The sequence below is a fragment of the Anthonomus grandis genome (assembly GCF_022605725.1).
Source record: "Anthonomus grandis grandis chromosome 1 unlocalized genomic scaffold, icAntGran1.3 Chromosome32, whole genome shotgun sequence".
Classification (NCBI taxonomy): domain Eukaryota; kingdom Metazoa; phylum Arthropoda; class Insecta; order Coleoptera; family Curculionidae; genus Anthonomus; species Anthonomus grandis.
Window position 1 is genome coordinate 58,555 of NW_026088427.1, and position 20,968 is coordinate 79,522.

General features: G+C 32.3%; 1 protein-coding gene across 7 annotated transcripts in view; it reads left to right on the top strand.

Moving 5' to 3' along the window:
* The window catches only part of LOC126749389 (proton channel OtopLc-like), a 54,799-nt gene extending 36,213 nt beyond the window's left edge, over positions 1-18,586 (top strand). For 2 of the 7 annotated variants that reach the window (XR_007665047.1, XR_007665052.1), the window contains exons 5-9: positions 7,155-7,328; positions 7,518-7,678; positions 7,735-7,922; positions 13,739-16,550; positions 16,732-18,586. Coding sequence is in view for 1 of the 7 variants with exons in the window: in XM_050459077.1 (XP_050315034.1) it covers positions 7,155-7,328; positions 7,518-7,678; positions 7,735-7,922; positions 13,739-14,717 (1,502 nt within the window). In the remaining 6 variants the exon portion in view is untranslated. The other 5 variants (XR_007665049.1, XR_007665050.1, XR_007665051.1 and 2 more) reach the window with 5 other exon arrangements.
* The last annotated feature ends 2,382 nt before the right edge of the window (positions 18,587-20,968 follow it).

Here is a 20,968-nt window from a genome sequence, read left to right on the forward strand (position 1 = left end):
GACGATGTCAAGCAGTTGTGAACAGTCGTGGAGGTCATACAAGTTATTGAATATTGTTTTTGTTTATTTTTTGTTAATTTAAAATTAAGAATTAAATTTTTGTAAAACCTAGTTTCTCAACAACTTTAATTTTTTTGCATTTTTTTAGAAAAAATATAAATTATTTAAAATTTTTTGGGTTTTTTTATTACCTTATAAACTACTCTTAAACTTGCAAATAAATTTTAAAAAAAAGATCATATTAAAAAATATATATACAAATTTATTCAAAATATCCCTAGACATTGCGGTTGTGTGTATTTCTTTAAGTAGAACGACATGTAGAGCAAAAATTTTTGTCAAAAGTCCATTAAAATTGATCTAAGATCATTTTACAGTATCTTCATCTGCTTGAGAGATGGTTCTTTCAGTCATATATCGTCATTCATATCCAATCCATTTTTCCATTTATATATTCAATTACAAACACCTTAACAGGTAATTACATGTAAATGTTAAAAAAAACACAAATAATATGCAATAAACTTATAAATCAACATACCTAAATCAAACAAATATATTATCTAACTTATCCCCTTGTTCCTCTTATAACCTTATTTTTAAAACTATTAAAAGACTCTCCCATAAATAAGATCATACGAACTATAGTGCGTACTATACAATTTTATTAGTTGGTCTGTTACCCCTCTAAATCCATAATTGGTACGGTGAGATCGTTCATAGAAAAGGATCCATGGACGTGTAACCCTATTTGGGACTTTTAATAATATCCTATTTAAAATATAAGAACTATCTATTTAACCGTTAAGTAATTAAAAAAAAAAATAGATTCTGGCATTATTTTTTCTAATTTCCAAAGTTCGCAGCCCAACTGGCTGACATCTACCTAATGTTATAACAAATAGTTTCGTAAGGGAACCTACGTTTATAAAGTATAAATTTGCAAAAACTTATTTCGAACTCTTTCTATACGATTAATATGTATGTTATAAAATGAAAAAATTGAACTATTGTATAAACGTTTTATGGTGCTAATATCACTGATTTGATCACAATGTCTCCTAATAAAACCTGGCATTTTAAAACCCTTCATCGTGATGTTATCAACATGAGCATTAAAAGTCAATTGATGGTCAAAAATAACGCCTAAATCATTAAAAGTGTCTACACTTTCCAGCAAACATCCGCCTAATGTATACATTAAACTATAAGGAACTTTTTTCCGGTGAAAGGACATAACTTTACATTTTTTAACATTAAGGTTCAAAAAATTAAGGAACAGTCTTCATCACAGTCAATAGTTCGAAAAAATTTTTCAAAAAAACATTCACACTGTTTAAAAACAGATACAGCGTCATAAGAGGAAGAAAATTGACCCAAGATGTGATCCCTGAGGCACTCCAGAAATCACTCGAATTTCCCTTAAAGTTGCTCCCCTTAGCTTGACTTGTTGAGTACGACTATTCAAATATGAATCGATCCACTTCAGATATGATCCGTGTACTCCCAATGCTTCAAGTTTCTTTATCAACAGACCATGATAGATACACTGTCGAATGCTTTTTGTAAATCGGTGTAAACAACATCAATCTGATAACCTTTTTCGATACTTTCACTTAAAAAATCCTGAAAATCCGCTTGGTTTGTCGCCGTTGATCTACTTTTGTAAAAGCCATGTCGTTTCGGAGAAATACAGGATTTGAATGTGTTAAATATTTCACCAGTCAAAATTGATTCAAATATTTTGGAGAAAACTGAAAGCAAAGAAACACCCCTATAATTTCCAATCTCAGTTTTGTGTCCATTTTTAAAAACGGGGAATAGAACTGACAGCTTCCAATACGTGGGAAATGAAGGTAAATCAAATGACCTCCGAAAAATTAACCGAAGAGGCTCAACCGACACAGATGAACAGTTTTTGATAAACACTGATGAGATTCATTCAACTGAACATCGATATTATTTTATTGTTTTGCCCTAAAATAATTCCCTATATCACACAAATTATTAATTGTAGCATCTTAAGTTCCTTTTTTTCCCACAGAATGGAAACTCGCATTTCTTGTACCAATTCCGAAAAACTCATCTCCTGTAGAATTTAAAGATCTTCGGTCACATTTTCAAAAGTTTTGGATTCTCAAATACGTAGTCATCTTCAAAAATTTGCGATATTACCTGCAAAACAATCTGGCTTCCGATCAGGCTTTTTATGCGCCACAGCAATGGCCGCAGTGCCGGACGACATAATAAATTGTAGTAACACACCATCAGGTACCATGGCACTTTTAGAACTTCTCCCATATATGTCACCTACTGTGCTCGGCAACAACAGAATGTAAACCAATAAAAATAAAAAAATTAAAATTGAAAACAATAGTAATAAATAGAGGGTTTTTGATATGTTATCAAACCCTGAGGCGTGTGCCTGTGTACCAATTTTAAACCTTTGTAAGTGTACCTATTTTTTTTTTCTGTGTCTGTTTGTCTTTTGTTCGGAACTATTTCCTTTTAGTACCCCCTGATGATGGACACCACTGTGTCCGAAACATGTAGGGAATTTCAAGCTAACTAAATATTTAATAAATAAGTGGAGGGAGACTGAAGGATTTTCATTTTACCTTAACCTACGACTCCACTGCAAGTATGGACTATTTCTTCACTATAAACTTATTAAATTAAAATTTTTGGTTAAACTTTACGTACTTAATCTTGCTATCAACTATCCTGAATTTCTAACTTAATAAAACTAAATCCAAAAATCCCGAATATTAAAGTTTTAAATACAAATACATTTTAAGGCCGGACCTGTGCAACTTTTGACGCCTGAGTGGCTGTGACTGAGTCAGGCGTCTAACAAAATAGTACGTGGGCGCATGTAGTCAAATTTTACGAATCAAATGTATAAATTAGAATATTACTTTATGACTCTTTCCACATAAAATTTTGCGATTTAAACATGCATGTCATGTGACAATACAAGCAACACTGGCACACGGGCTATTCGCGGCACATCAAAGATTCTAATAGATCTTTGAACTGAACTATACTAAGATCCTTAGATCAAAGGAAAGCTTCCATTCTTGTACTGCTGCACTATACGAAGGCATTTGATCTTATCAATCATAAAATTTTAGTTTCTATTCTTCATTTTTTTGGTTTTTCCGACAATTCATGTAATCTAATTTTCTCGTATCTTTCAGGTAGAACACAGCAAGTCAAACTTAATAATAGCCTTTCTTTATCACTTCCGGTTGAGCAAGGCGTTTCTCAGGGTAGTATTTTAGGACCCCTTTTATATACTTTATATACTGCAAGCTTTTACTCTTGTCTAAATGTTTGTGATTATCACTTATACGCAGACGATACGCACCACTATATTTCTTTTAAAAAATCTGAGTATGCTAATGCAATTAAAAATCTTAATTCAGATTTGCAAAATATTTATTTAAAATCTAAGGAGCATGCTCTAAAAATGAAGTCAGCTTTTTTGATCATTGGTGAGGAGTATCTTCCATATAGTAACCATAGTATATCTATTGGTGGCAATACGATTCCTTCTAAGACAAGTTGCAAAAGTTTAGGTATTTTATTAGATAAAAAGCTGAGATACAAAGATCACATTTCATTATTATTAAAGAAAGCCTATGGATCATTAAATTATTTATGGACAAAGACTTTGCTTAAGTAAAAAAATAAAAACCATGCTTTGCGAGTCTCTAGTCTTATCTCATTTTAATTTTTGTAGCCCATGTTTAGATTATGCTGATCGAAACAGAGTATAAAAGGTTCAGAATAGCTACCGGAGGTTAATCTTTAAAATTTCTCGTCCAAACCCGATTTCACATAAGCTTACAGAAATTAGGTGGCTAAATATGCAGAACAGGTTTATTTTACAAAAAAAATGCTTCTTCTATAAAATCCTAAAGGAGAAAATTCCAGAGTATCTTTTTGAAAGACTAACATTTCGAACCGACATTCACAATTTAAATTTAAGACAAAGAAACACCGTAACTATACCAAGACATAGGAAAAAATTATTTAAAAGGTCTTTTACTTACAATGTGGCTGTGGCTATGGATAATGTTGTCGACTATTCGTTTTCCTTTGATTGGTATAGGAAAAGCACGTGGAATATATTGTTTTCAAGTCAGACTCAGCGAGTATGATCTACATGATATTAACATTTTAAGTTTATTAAGTACAATTTTTATTATTATTATTATTATTATTATTATTATTATTATTCCATCAGGTCCTGATCCTTTATTGGCATCCAATGAGTTAAGTTTGTCTAGTATTTCTTCACTGGTAAAAATATAATGTGAAAGAATAGACACCAGATTTTCTGAAGCAGAGGTAGAAAAATCCGAATAGCAGGATTCAAAATGGTCTGCAAAAGTCTCAGATACTTCCTCGGGAGTCCCCATAGTCATCCCCATGTATTCCATAGATTTTGGTATTCCTTTATCTTTACGCAGATTATTAACATAGGACCAAAAATACTTCATATTATCTGGTATCATTTGTTCTGTATTAGTGACAAAGATAAAGTAACACAAATCTAAGAGGTACTTTGTCTCTAATCTAACCGCAGAATAATTATCGTAGTCCCGTTGTAGACCTGACCTTTTATATTTTCTATGAAGCCCGTTCTTATAAGCAATTTGTTTTTCAATTCTTGACTGTACCATAATGAAAACTTTTCGTGCTCAATAGTCTTGCTGGACCTCCAGTTCTCTTCTTCTCACATCCTCGTCTTCTGGTTCTATATTCGGATTTATCAAACGTGATTGCTGTATAGATTGTCAGTCTAACTTTCACTCTGTATTGATCAGAAAATACTCAAACAAGGCATTTAGAAAAGAAAGAAAACAGTAGAGGAAAGAGTAAAAAAAGACCATCGGAAATGCAGAAGACGATAATGTAAATGATGTAAATAATTGGAAAGTTCAATTGCAGCAATGAAGGCAAAATTGAAGATACAAATGAAGGAAAGTGAAAATGTACAATAATCAGATTAACTTCTATTACTTCTTCTATTATCATTGTTTCCTCACGAAGTTTTCTGGTCTAAAGTTCCTGAGTTGGCTCTATAGTTTGGTCAAATAACTTATAACTAAATCTTCAGTTTTCAAGTATGGTTAAGCTACATTTCATAGGTTTTTGCAGTGGTTATTTATTTAACGACGAGATGTACTTTTTTAATATTTAAAGAAAGAATAAGTACGGTTTGCGTATTCAAGGAAAGCTTTAAAACTAAGAAAACTTGATCAGAATGGATGGATAGTATAACGTAACATCTGGCCACACATAGTTTTCTATTCCATTACAATTTAAAGTGGCGGCATCTATGAGAAATGCTCTATTCACAAATTAAGGTCACTCAAACAAATAATGTGTCCAGTTCTCAACTTTATACAGTGGCACCTTCTAACAGTCAAGTTTTAAAACATGAATTAAGGTTTTTGGAGTCGTTTTAGATTGCGTAAACTGTAAGATAAATTTAAGAAATGTAAAATTAAGAAAAACATAAAAAGTTCAACGATAGAATAGTTTAGCGTACGATCAGGCCACGCACTAATCAAGTCCATTACGATTTAAAGAGAATTTTCCAATAATCTGCTTATGATCCAATATTCTGAGTGTAAAAATATTAAATCTCGCCCCTAATTTGAAATAAGTAAGAATCTGTGGTGCCATCTATGAGAAATGCTCTATTCATTAATTAAGGTCACTCGAACAAATAAGGTGTCCATTTTTTACGTTTATATTGCTGCGTCCATCTAACACTATTTAAATTATGGCAAATAATTCGACGAGCAAAAATATCGACCCTGTACCTAAATAATTTTATCAACCTTGATGCTTACTTGCAGATTATATCACAACTTCTACAATATACTTAGAAAATCTTTAGTTTAACTCAAATTTCACGTCACTATATCTTGTGTATTACTGCAACTGCTTTACTACTAATGTGCACATTTCTAAGCCGTTAGTACGGAATTTTGATGAAACAAATTATTTGGATAGTCACTGACTTGAACCTCAGACACCCAGTATATGCTCGCCATATATTTTTCAATGATTAACTCTTAGAAATGGCATTTGCTTCTGGTGTTCTGGGGTTTTCTAGCTCTATACCTTGTACAGATTTTGCTTAATCTTCACAAACGTGCTCTAAGTAATCCTTTCGACCATTATTTGGATATTTAGGTATACATACCATCTTCTCCTTCAATATACAAGAAGTGTCCTGCCACGAGTTAAACTCTTCAAACGATAGCTCAAACCCAAGAATCTGAACCCAAGTCATGTGTCAACAATGTCAAATTTGACAAATGAATTTTGCTCTTATTGGTCGCCGCGACTTTGATTAAGTCGAACGACAGGTCAGCTTGATGGAAACTGGTATATTCACCTCAATTGCGTCCGTAAGCCCTTGCTTAAGCGCCAAACGTTTGGTGAAACATTAAAACTACTGATCAACGTTGGTTTTAGATTGGCTTTGAACCAATATTACCCCTTAAGCTGCAAAGAATCTCTTATTTATTAAGTTGTGCTTTTAGATTCCTCTTTGAAGCTTGATCCTGAAATGCCTTCTTGAAACAGAAGTTGTCCCAAGAAGGCATTTCAGATTCACTTGAGAAAGAAGAAGAAAAAACTGTCTATGATGAACACGGTGACACCAACTCCTTAACTTTGGAAGAGGTATGCGGCAAATCTAAGGCCTCAATCCTAATAATTCTAACAGATTTTCCGTTTACTAAATCTTATTCACTAAGAGATATTCGAATTCTTTTTGTGAGGAAAATACTTTTTTTATAAGCAGATGATAATAGTTGGCTTAACAAGAGCAGTATCAAAAAAGCAATGAAGGATTTTGGTAAAAATAGAGAAGAACATCCTATTGAAGAGAAGACAAAGAAGAAATCATCAGAAAATGAAGCTTCTAACAATGATGAAGATAGACGATGTTGATTGGATGATTTAACACCAAGAGGGACGAAAACCCAAGCAGATAAATAAAAGCAGAAACTTCCACTTATTTATACTTTAATATGTATATTTATAAATGAAATCGATAATTTTAACGCATAATAGGTTAATTATTGATCTACTGGTTTTCTAACGTATGCGTTTTTTGTTTCTAGAATCGACGGCAACCAAGGAAGAAATCATATCAGACGAGGAGTCGGACAACGATTCAAACACGACAAGTGCCACGACAATATCGGAAGCTCCCAAGTATCGAGCCAGGGTGTCCTCGTTTTCCGTAACGAAACAAAATCACTATGGAAGTTTTTATTTGAGGATGGGAGCAGTTGGTAATACAATAGATATTAAGTGCATTATTAGTCGAATCAGTAAAGTGCTTTCTGTAATTGATGTTCAGTGATAAAAGAGAGAGAAAAGATTCGTATAGTTAACGTTGCTCAGTTTTCACTAACTCTTTGTTGAATTCACTCTTAGTGGCTCATCCAACCTTCTTTACTCTTAAGTCAATACATTTTCAGCATTTGGAATTGGCAGTATGATCTACTCAGGTCTAGAATTTGGCCAATACTTTGAAGTAGAAAGAAATACGAAGTGCCATAACGTCTTGCTCGCTTTAACTCCAGCTACAAGGATGGCATTTATATTTATACAAATGTACTTTATATTTTTAAATAATGAGGTAATATAACTCATTTAAGACTTCATATATTTTTAATATTAAATTTTATTTTTTAGCAAATGCGCGTGTATAAACATAAGGTGGCAGCTCGTTTCGGTCTAATGCATATGATTGGAACGAATTTATCCGTTTGGCTGAACGTACTCGTTCAGGAAACTAAGCATGAAATATTGACTTTTTATAATCCAGAGAATAATTCTTTGAGGATATCGCATAGGATACCTTATAAAGGAAACGTGCTTGGGTAAGTGTTAATGCTTATTTACAAAAATACTGGAAATTGAAATTCAGAATTGAGATCATACAGGCGCATAATTTCGTTCAGGTTTGATTCTTGACTTGAAACTTGACTAACCCTTTTGAAAATTGAACTCAAGATCAGCACATCCATTGCCACAGTTTTTGACGAGTATTTTTACTCAACGTTTTAATTTCACTACAAAGAAAGTTAAAAAAGTTAGGATAGGTTGTCAAGATCACCAAATATCATTTGTTTTTAATAAAATATTCGCGTGGTGGGATAAAATGAGAATATTTGCCTAAACAGGTAGTATCTATTATACATAATTATACTATCAGTAGGTAGTAAAAAACGGTTTAAAAAATATTCCTCAAGGGTTTGGATGTAGTAACATATTTTTTTCGTGAGTGAAATTAAAGCATATCTCAGCAAAGATATTTAAGGTTATAACCAGTAAATAATTATTTATAAATTAACGCAGTAGATTTGGATGCCATAACATTTTTTCACTGCAGTTATTTTAAATGCTAATCAACATGCAGTCCATTAAGAAAATTTTTTTTTCTTAATTTAGACAGGAAAATATATTTGTCTTGTTGGTGATTTTTAACAGTTATGCCAACCAGAAAAAATATAGAATTTTCCTATCGACTTGGATACAATAATAACACTTTTATTTTGGCAATGATTTTTCAGGGTTAAAAAATCAAAAAAACTTACTATAAAATTTTAACAATCTTAAATTGCCGCGAAAACAATTGTTAGTCTGCCTAAGAAGAAGGGACAAGCTTGTGCGGTAAAAACACACATCATTGGTGGACAATCTCTCCTTCAAAAAAATAATTTGCTTCTGCATAAAACTAAATTAAACAGATAATTTTCGTTTAATAATTTATCATTTACCGCTAGTCTAATAAAGCGATCAGTGTCAAGAAACAATGTAAGCTGAGTGCTTGAAAAAAAACTAATCTGGGTACCGAAGAAATTCACTAGAAACATTTATGGATGCACCAGTAACCGAACCACGAGATAGGCGGACTTTTATTATTTTTTAAACTAGCTCCATATTTATTTGAGATGATGTTTATTATATACGAGGGTGCTTATATAGAGATGTCGGTAGTAGTTTGAAAAATATCAGTGTATTAGGAAGTATACAATCTATAAAGCATATGTTTCAAGTTTGAAGACGCCACCTTGTTTAGTATTTTTTTGGCAGCCATCAATAGTGAACGTTTTCAGTGAATTTGTGAAAATGGAGAAAATTGGTCATCGTTATGTGATACAATACTTTTATTTGAAAGGCTTCAGCTCAACCAATATAAAAGCTGAACTGGATTCTACTCTGGGTGAGTCTGCTCCTTCGTTAACAACAGTAAAATATTGGGTAGCAGAGTTTAAACGAGGCCGTACGACCTGCCAAGACGACCAAATGAGCTGACGGCTCCAGAAATTTTAAAGAAAATTCACAAAATGGTACTGGATGATCGTCGACTGAAAGTGCGCGAGCTTGCTGACATAGTAGGCATTTCAAAAAGTGCGGTCCATCGCATATTAACTGAAAATGTTGACATGAGAAAGCTGTGTGCAAGATGGGTGCCGCGTTTGCTCACACTCGAGCAAAAACAGTGTCGTGAAGATGTTTTAATTGAGTGTTTAGCAAAAATTAATAGCAACAAAGCAGAATTTTTGCGTCGTTTCATAACCATGGATGAAACATGGGTCCATCACTTCACACCTGAGACAAAAAAACAATCAAAATAATGGACTCAAAAGGGAGAACCGGCTCCAAAGAAGGCGAAAATCGTTTCATCTGCTGGCGTCGGTTTTTTGGGATGCGCGAGGGATAATTTTCATTGACTACCTTGAAAAAGGTAAAACTATTAACGGCGAGTATTATGCGAACTTATTGCAACGTTTGAGCGAAGAAATCAAGCAAAAACGGCCGCATTTGGTTAAGAAAAAAGTGTTGTTTCATCAAGACAATGCACCAGCTCACAAATCCCTTATTGCAATAGCCAAAATTAACGAATTAAAGTTTGAATTGCTACCTCATGCACCCTATTCGCCAGATTTAGCCCCCTCAGATGATTTTCTGTTTCTAAACTTAAAAAACTGGCTCAGTGGTCAAAGATTTTCCAACGATGAAGGAGTGATGTCTGCAGTTAATGGCTATTTCGAGGCGCAAGATAGTTCTTATTATAAAAAGGGTATCGAACTTTAAAAAATCGCTGGGAAAAGTGTATAGAGCTGAAAGGAGATTATGTTGAAAAATAAATTAATTTTTTTTCAAAATTTTCGTGTTTTCTTTCTTGGGTCGGGTACTTCTGGGACTAGAGCACCTCAAGATGTCAACAATGCTTTTGTTACAGTTTCACAAACATTAAATTTGTAATAAATTATACTCTAATCTAGACTTTTGGCTACAACTAGTGTCGAATTAAGTTTGGAGTCGGGAATTAAGAAATTTATAGACTAATGAGCAGCATGCATTTGAAGTATGCCGAATTTATCCAATCAATGATGACTTACACTAAAAATGGGATAAGGAACAACAACTACAATAAAATTCCATTATATTGGACGCCTTAGACCAAGTTCTCGAAATAATTCACCAAAGATGTCGATGTTGGTGTGATAGCAAACAGATTTGTACCTGAGGGATTTCTCTTTTTATTATTAGGATTAGCAGGAAGAAGTAAAATATTTAAAAGGCAGACCAGTGACCACTAGGATGAATATAAATATGGAGACTCTAACTGGGAAGGTTTTTTCTTTTAATTTATCCATTGATTATTGTTTCGAGTTAATTAATTAAGGTTAGAAAAACAAATTAAAAAAATTTACCAAGGCCAAACTGTAGCAAATAAGGACGCTGCTTCAACACAGTGAAATCAAGGGACTATTTATGATACAAAAATTACGTAACGTAAAATTATGTAATAACGTGAAAAAATGCAATTAATTAAATAATAGTGCAAAAAAAGAAAGTACTCGATTTACTTTTAGTAGTAGTAATAACCGGTCACAGAAACATCCCCATCAGACCTCCTCTATCAGAAAATACACGTGTCCCAAAATATACCGACAAACTTTAAGGGATGGTAGGGGACATCAAACCAAATATTTTTTGTCTAGTAAACTTATATCCGAAAATGAGCCGTTTAGAGCAGAAAAACTGGTTTTGATACTATTATTTTGCTCATTAACTGAATCTCTACTTGCAGTGGAGTTTAATCAATATTTTGCTTTTTAATAAATGAATTATTGTTTACAACCGTTACTTAAAATATCGAGCATTTGCTTCAACGCACAGATTTCACCATTGGGTCACTGAGCCGCGAACTCTTTGGAACATTTCAAGAATAACTTCTACATGGGTACAGACGGTCATTATCCTTGCCTCATTAGGAACAGGTGTTTCATGGTCCAATCTTTTCAGATAACCCCAACGAAAAAAATAAAGGGGGTTTAGATCAGGAAAACGCGCGGGCCAGACAACGAGACCTCCTCAATCAATCAATGCTTTATTGTCAAGAAATTGTTACAATTTGTAGACAAAGCTGTAAAACAAAAAAGACACAAAGATGGAAACAAAACACAATTAAAAAAAAAGAAAAACAAAACAAAATTTTAAAAAAATATAAATAAATAAATAGAATAGATTATCTACAACATATACAGATTAATACAATTTAGAAATTGTAAGTAGTCAAATATAGTATTATAAAATATACAATTTAATGTATACGTCGTACATAATGTATGCCTCTTCCAATACGTCGTTGGGGAAATCGCTGATCTAAATACGAGTATACGTTTTCACCAAAAAGTGGAGGTGCCCCGGCTGTTTCTAGTGTGAAAACAATATTATTTCAAAATCAGGCTCGTTACGATTCAAAAGCCATTGTTAAAAAGCCAATCGGTGAGGATAATCTTCAGGATTTAAAGGTTGTATACGTTGTAAATGTAAAGGGTACAAAAGCTGTTTCTCGAGAATTCGATGTACTGAATGTCTTAACGATCCTAATTGCACGAACGCTTGTAGATTGGTTATCTTCCACACGATGTAATATTTCTTCTTTAACCTAAGCTGTACGAGCTGTTCTTAAGCGACTAGCTCCATCAGGAAGTGTTCCAGTTTCTCCAAGATGACGATGGATAGAAGAAAAGGTTGTATTATGAGATATTATGAGGAGCCTATAATTTGAATATTTATCATCATAAAAGCAAGCTGTTTTTCTTCAATTGCACAGAGCAGCATATCGGCAAGTCCGTCAAATAAGAAATGCCATTTTAATGCAAGGTACTATGCGCATTAACTGAATTCTCATTTATTACGGAAAATATTGGTACCAAAAGCAGTTTTTTGGTCTAGACCCTAAACGGCTCAGTTGTGGACATATGTTTTTGGGACAAAAAATATGTATTTTGATGTCTCCCATATATTTTTGGGACACCGTGTATACAGGGTGGTTCAAAATTGAAGATTTCAAGGGCGTATTTACCAGCTAAAAATAAGAACTTTTTTTCATATAAACGTATTTGCTAACTCGCTTCGTTTTCTAGATGCAGAGTGTAAAAGTTTTTTAATAAAATCGGTTTTTTATCAATTATTCAAAATCCTTTCAGCCGATTTAAATGAAATTTGGCAGGCGCTTATTCGTCGTCATAAAGGCCCTCCTTTGGTGGGAATAAAATAAATTTATTAATTCCAGTGGCGTTTCAGGGGGCTACCTACTTGATACTTATAGGTAAAATTATGATACGCCATCGCTTTTTTGACAATTTAATTTTTTTTTTTGATTAAGCAGTCAATAATGTAACTTTCTTGCCTCTTGAGCCTTAGTCGTATCTAGCTTTGTTTCCAGGTAAAAAATTAAAATCTGTGCCTGACCCTATTAAAAGAAATATTAAATTCCCATCGATTATTGAGATTCATTTAATTTCTTTTCAAAATTTACATACAACAGCAGATTTTCATAATAAAAAAAAAATTTTAATAAAAAACTTTTACACTTTGTATCTAAAAAACGAAACAAGTAGTAAGGACATACGTTTTTATGAAAAAAAACTTCTTATTTTTGGCTTGTAATTACGCCCTTGAAATCTTTGCACTCAATCACCCTGTATATAATTACTTAGCGCTTGATTGATTTTACTACACTACTGGTTCGATCGGTACTACCCACCGGTTCCGTCGTCAAATTTTGATTCAAATAGCTTACTCCTCTTACCCCGGAGGGTCCATAAGATGAAGTAGGATGCAAGGTTTATGAAAAGAGCATGGAAGTAAGAGAGTAAGAAAATTTAAGATGGGTCGAGTTAAAATGTGAATAATGTACCAAAAAAAAACGCATGTGTTATACCAGGCGGACCATTATATGCAAAATAAGTAAAAGTAAAGTAAATGATGTGTAAATTATTATAACAGAATAAAATAAAAATAAATTAATTATCATCAAATTTCAAGTTAAACTTTTTGTATGCTCTTTTAACGATTTCCGCAAAAAAAGTGTGTAGGTAATTTTTCGTCACAGATTTGACAGATTTACTGTACTAGAGGTAAATGCCAGGTTGGTATGAGCCAGTTACATAAAGGTCGAATGATGATGCTGAAAATTCGGACAGTTTAGATGTAAATAACTATTAAAAAAATGATCTTGCCCTACATAAAATGACAAATTTATCTCTGTTTTATTTAGAATCATTTTCTAGAACTGGCCAGTGATTTCCATCGAGTAGCCCTTATATATTCATTCCTATCTTTGATTTGTTTTACCAAAAAAAGCACTGATCATTTTTCTTCTTTGTTCCAGTCTTCCATTAGTCACCAGCGAACATCCCCCGGAGGCACACGGTCATCACATCGTAGCGAGGGGACTTAAGGGTCCTCATCACCTCTACGAATGCCGACGCACGAACATAATTGGGTCCTTAGTACAAGACGCCTCGCCCTTTTTGTTTCCCTGCACGATCGAGTACAGTTTAATATGCGCCGCCATTCTCTACGTCATGTGGAGGAGCATATCGAAGCTACCAAACTCCGGAAGTCAAAGTTTAAAAACCCGAACGGACCTAAGTGCTTACAAGAAAAGTCCCCATCATTATTCCGTGGACTGTGCGAGGGCGCACAAAGGGTTATTCGTCGGCATTTTACTGCTGGTCCTAACGATTATCTCATTAATTTTATTTTTCGTGTTGATTTCACGTTCCGAGTTCGTCGGTCTTGCGGTGATCGAGGTGAACATTTGCGAGTTGACTTTGTACGGTTTAACCACGTTTGCGTCGGTCATAGGCATGTGGCAAGTCCGACAACTGAAGTACGACGGCACCAAGAATCTACAGCTCGATAATATTTTATTGGTTGGTGCACAGACTGGCATGTACATTTACAGCACCTTCACAATCATCGGAGGTCAGTTCACTATTCAAAAAAACACCGTCTTAGTCTTAGTCACGGCTGTAGCTTCGCTGCTACAGACCACTTGCCAAACGATTTTTATACTGGATGCCTCCAGGCGGAGCTGCGCCACTCCGGATCAAATCAGGAAAAAACCCGGCAGGGAAATCGTCACGTTTTTACTTGTGACCAACTTGGCCATGTGGGCTATCAACACGCTGGAGAAGTCCAGAGCCGAATCGCATCCCATACAGCTCCATTTTTATGGACTTTGGGCTTGGACCATCATAACTCACGTGTCTATGCCATTGGCGATCTTTTATCGGTTTCATTCTACCGTTTGTTTGTGTGAGATTTGGAAGAGGGCCTATAAAATGAAACCTACTTATATGTAGTCCAAGTAGAACTGACAAGGATGACCTTAAAATGGTCACTACAGTCTACACAAACGACTGGCCAATTTCTTTCTTGAGAGAGAACAGCGTGCTTCCCCGTTTCCTCCTTTCTTTGGAGAAACGCTATTGCTGTAACTATAGATTCGTTACAGTGAACTAATTTATTGATCTCCGCACTCCTAATCTGAGTTGGCCCGACCTGTGTACAGCCCATTCACAATCTTTGATCCCTATAAGAAACATCTTGTAACTTGGAAAGCGCTGAGAACTTTAATGCAGGTTTTTTTGATAATATAATAAATATCTTGGAAAGAAAAATTAACCGTAAATGTCGACTCTTGGACGTTCCAGTTACATAACAATGAGACTAATGCGAGGGACGTCCTTTTACATCAAGTCTGCGGGATGAACCAGGGACGTACCACAAATGGGATCATCCCAAATTCACATAGACGTCCTGTGGTTAGTACTATAAACGTACTGGGAACTTATTGACTGTCCAGGTGTATATAAGACACTAATATTTGTGTTTTTCGAGCATTTATATAGGAAATAAAAGATGTGGTAACAGAACTATACAAAGGGATGTATATTTTAGAAAAAGACACTTTTATTTCCATAATAACAATAATAATTTGTATTTACCATTTCAGCCTTTCAGGGGCTTCGCAAAACCATAACTCAATACATTTTCGTGCAACTTGTATTTTTTTGGGACAAGCGTTAATCCTCCTAAAATTAAAAATATCACTTAGTACAATAATAATTAGGATGGTCATAAGGTGTTATAACAAAAGGCTCCTGTAGTATACAAGTGACTTCAACAGATACCGTTGACGTATCACCTTTATGTCATTAAAATTTAAGAGAATTTCTGCATTTTAACCATTTACTATTGGTAAGTTTTAACTGAAATTTGCAGGAGGTACATTTAAGTCTGAACTTTAAATCTAAATATTTTGCTTGATATTTCAAATGTTGTTGATCCTATGGATTTTTTTTAAATTAAAAATTAAACTGGATTAAATTGCCTTCAAAAAACTCTTATACAACTTTTACGTAATATCAACATAGTTCAAGATATCTTGGAAGGAAATTTGTAGGAGGTACATTTAAGTCTGAACTTTGAACCTGAATATTTTGCTCGATATCTCAATTGTTGTTAATTTTAAGTTTTTTTTTTTAATTAAGAATTAAACTGGATTAAATTTCCTTCAAAAAACTCTTATACAACTTTTACGTAATATCAACATAGTTCAAGATATCTTGGAAGGAAATTTGCAGGAGGTACATTTAAGTCTGAACTTTGAACCTGAATATTTTGCTTGATATCTTAAATGTTGTTGATCTTATGGATTTTTTTTTAAATTAAAAATTAAACTGGATTAAATTTTCTTTAAAAAACTCTTATACAACGTTTACGTAATATCAACATAGTTCAAGATATCTTGGAACGAAATTTGCAGGAGGTACATTTAAGTCTGAACTTTGAACCTGAATATTTTGCTCGATATCTCAATTGTTGTTAATTTTAAGTTTTTTTTTTTTAATTAAGAATTAAACTGGATTAAATTTCCTTCAAAAAACTCTTATACAACTTTTACGTAATATCAACATAGTTCAAGATATCTTGGAAGGAAATTTGCAGGAGGTACATTTAAGTCTGAACTTTGAACCTGAATATTTTGCTTGATATCTTAAATGTTGTTGATCTTATGGATTTTTTTTTAAATTAAAAATTAAACTGGATTAAATTTTCTTTAAAAAACTCTTATACAACGTTTACGTAATATCAACATAGTTCAAGATATCTTGGAACGAAATTTGCAGGAGGTACATTTAAGTCTGAACTTTGAACCTGAATATTTTGCTCGATATCTCAATTGTTGTTAATTTTAAGTTTTTTTTTTTAATTAAGAATTAAACTGGATTAAATTTCCTTCAAAAAACTCTTATACAACTTTTACGTAATATCAACATAGTTCAAGATATCTTGGAAGGAAATTTGCAGGAGGTACATTTAAGTCTGAACTTTGAACCTGAATATTTTGCTTGATATCTCAAATGTTGTTAATCTTATGATTTTTTTTTATTAAGAATTAAACTGGAATAAATTTCCTTCAAAAAACTCTTATACAACTTTTACGTAATATCAACGTAGTTCAAGATATCTTGGAACGAAATTTGCAGGAGGTACATTTAAGTCTGAACTTTGAACCTGAATATTTTGCTTGATATCTCAAATGTTGTTAATCTTATGATTTTTTTTTATTAAGAATTAAACTGGAATAAATTTCCTTCAAAAAACTCTTATACAACTTTTACGTAATATCAACGTAGTTCAAGATATCTTGGAACGAAATTTGCAGGAGGTACATTTAAGTCTGAACTTTGAACCTGAATATTTTGCACAAACTTTTAAGCATTCGAATCATTTCTTACCCTTTTTGCATTTAATAAATTTAAATTCATAATCATGCTTAAATTGCTCTAAATTACTATTGCATCTTTAGGCACTTTAAATATTATTCAGGTACTAACCTTCTTTTAGCACTATACTATAGCAGCGTAGAATCAAACCACTAAACATAAAAGTATAGTCGATAGGGATTAAACGTCCAAAATCCAAAAATTAAATAAAAAAATCAAAAAAGTCACAATAACGCAATGAACTGAACCACGATATACAAAAACTGTGTTACTGTTTGTTTAACTGAGAGAATTGTCGACAACAGCGACATCTCCATGTCGTGGAATAGAACTAAACGGAAACGGGGTTTGACGGTTACTCCAGAATAAGGCGCCAAATTTGAATTTTATTTTATGGCAAAATATGGAGGTTCTGTAATTAGAATAAATGATATTTATTTATTTGAACAAATCGAATCCCAATAATTCCTAACTACTTCTATATAGTCTTGCAATTTTTTTAATAAAAAATTATAAATTGTTAGAAAAGTCATATGTACATTCGCGATTACTGCTTAACTAACACTCGATATAAACATAAATATCCAAGAGCCATGCCACGAATATCCTAAATCTGACAATGCCACCCAGAACGTCCAATAGATGTCTCACGGTGTTTTTTTGTGACCCATATAGTACGTCTCCAGAATAATAGGTGTTAAAATACATAAAATACACACTAAACTTAAATTAATTGAATACATATGACCACGTGCTATAGGACAGATACTCTCTCGGTACCAGACAAGGGTGGGGATGCTACGAAGTTAAATTACAGGTCTTAATAGTTTATGATAGTTCGTTACACACAAATATAATTTTCAAAATATAATGTATGTACATTTGAGATGCTAAACACCTTTTTTGCTCAAATATTTAAAGTCTTATTGTAATATACCGTATTCATTTGTGCGTATTTATTAAAAATAATGTTTATGCTCTCTTTTGGGTCTATTAAATTAGGTATATGAATCGTATACAGAATAGATATCTTGCATTTCCAATGAAGGAACATTTTCGCTTTAGTTGGCGAGTATATGGACCCTTATTTTTAAGTTCTAGCTGATAGATCATTGTCCTTGTCATACATGTGCAATATATAATAAAAAGAGAACAACAAACTTATATACAATATGTATATATGCAAGTTTCCTATATTATAGTAACTTCGATATCCTTCAAGCAAATATATGCCATTATTATCTACAAACACTATTATAATAACAATCATACAAGTATTTTAGGATATATGGAATATTCCAATATTTATTAATGAAAAAAAAAACCCAACTAGATTAAAGTATTTTTTACATTTTTATACGCTTTTTTATAACTTTACTAGATTAAGGAATCATCAAATAATATAGGTATAGACACATAGTACAAATAGTTAATATTTAGTTGTTTTATGGCAAATTGAAAAGTACCTACTTTATAGAACAATATGTTTTTTCTGGTTGGTTGTACTAACTAACAAATTTTATGCTACTAATTTCTTCTATTAATTCTTTCTTGCTATTAACTATTGTGTTTTTAATAAATTTTATGGTAAACGATGATTGTACTTTTCGAGACGAGTATTTGTCGATTATCGATTGTAAAAAATTGCCAGAATGTCGCGCAATTTTTGTACAAATTGCTTCGAATAACGGTAAAACAGAACCTTTCGAAAAAAGATATAAAAGGTGATACCTGTTTTACAAATGTATAAATTATTATGGTCGGTTGCACAGCACTGCAGATGTTGCGCGACTTTATGATTCAAATAACAGGAAAACCAAAACTTTTTGAATACTTGAAAATACCTGTTTTAAAAAGTCATAAATTGCCATGGTCGGTTTGTAAAACACTGCAAAAATGTTGCGCAATTTTATGTTTCAGATATTTTTTTTGTTCATTTTTGTTAGCGAAGTTTCGGAAACTTTTATCTCTAGTATCTTTCTGTATATTAAATTTGAAAAAAATATTAATACAATAATTTTTTTAAAGCTACTATTGTTAAAAAATATACAGGATTGGGCAAATAAAGATCAGTTTAACTAATATACAGTAGTAACTCTTGTAGACTCTAGGCTTACAAAAAAATATATAAAGTAGGTACTTTTCCTCCCAATTTTACATGCACAAACAAGATAATAAACTATATAATATTTTTACATACAAATCAAAAAACATACATATTCGTTTACACAATATTAACTTAAGGATTAGTAATAATTTATAAACTAAGCTATATTTATTACCTATTATATTGTTAAATTTTAGCTTATTATTATTATTATTATAGTTTGTTGTGTTTTATTTTGTAATATTTTATTACGTGTACGCTTAGCAATATTAAATATCTCGATAATCCCCATATGTTAGTGATGTCAATGCGTAAGTCTGATAATAAATTAATAGCGGATCAACCGAACTGGTTAACGACGTTTCGAATATGATATTTTCATCATTAGGGCCCATTATACTTTTCACTTTTTATAGACACCTTCGTCCAGATGATGACAAAAGATTACGAAACGTTGCCGGGCAGTTTAAAGATGTGTATATATTAAGTAAATTCTCTGGAACGTTCGGTATGATACAGGGTGGCTCAAATTCGTTGTTGCCGGTTTTTTAAATTAAAAATCCAAAATATGTCTTCAAGGTACCATCATCAACATATCGGTATGTCTCTTTCTACCTTATTGTATGTAAAAGATTAACTAAATCATGTTTTATTTATTATTACTGTGAGTTTGAGAGAGATAAACTTATGGTGCATATTATGTATGAAACAGAGATGGGTATATTTTTAGTTAATTTGGGTTCTACTATGACAGCACATAATAATTGTTTAAATTACTTCAGTTACTGCAAAAAGCGTTTTTTGAAATTGAAATTCCGATGTTTCGAATTGCGGAAATGATCGTCAGTTTTTATTATTTTTTTTTAAATACGGCCCTGAATTCTTTATGCAATATTTTGTCTCATTCAAAAAATTAAAAATTTAATAAAACTGTACCGATCTCTATCTAACACATTGTTTTAGATATAAGTTCATCTTTCTCTGGCTCTAAATATATAAAAGCAAGAGCAAGAAATTTAAATGTAAATGCAGCATTAAACTTGACTTAAACTGCATTAATGGTTATTTTTTAAATACTGTCCTGGATTTTTAAAACAATTTTTGAATTGGTTTTTTAAACATTATAGAAAAAAAAAATATTTATTTACAGCACAATGAGCAAGACAGAGATAAACTTATGGCAAAAATCACATATCAGACAGAGATGCGCATATCGGGATTTTTTTGGGTAAAATAATTTTTAATATGCCTTTTATGCAATAGATAATGCAGGGCCGTATTTAACAAATAAAAAAATTAAGTACTGTCCTGGTTTTTTTATACATACACTATAGAAAAAATAATTAAAAACAGCACAATAAACACGACAGAGATAAACTTATCGCAAAAATCATGTGTCAGAGAGAGATGGGCGTATCGTGATTTAAATAAGAGTTTTTCTGATAAAATAGTTTTTAAAATATCTTTTATCTATTAGTTAATTCAGGGCCGTATTTAAAAAATAACAACTTTTCAAATACAGGATTTTATTTTTAAATTTCTTAAACACTATAGAAAAAAAATTTTTATTTACAGCATAATGAACATGACAGAGATAAACTTATGGTAATAATTATGTATCAGGCAAAGAGGAGCATATCATTATTTAAATAGGAGTTTTTTAATAAAATAATTTTTAAAACGTCCTTCATGTATTAGCTTATTTAAAAAAAAA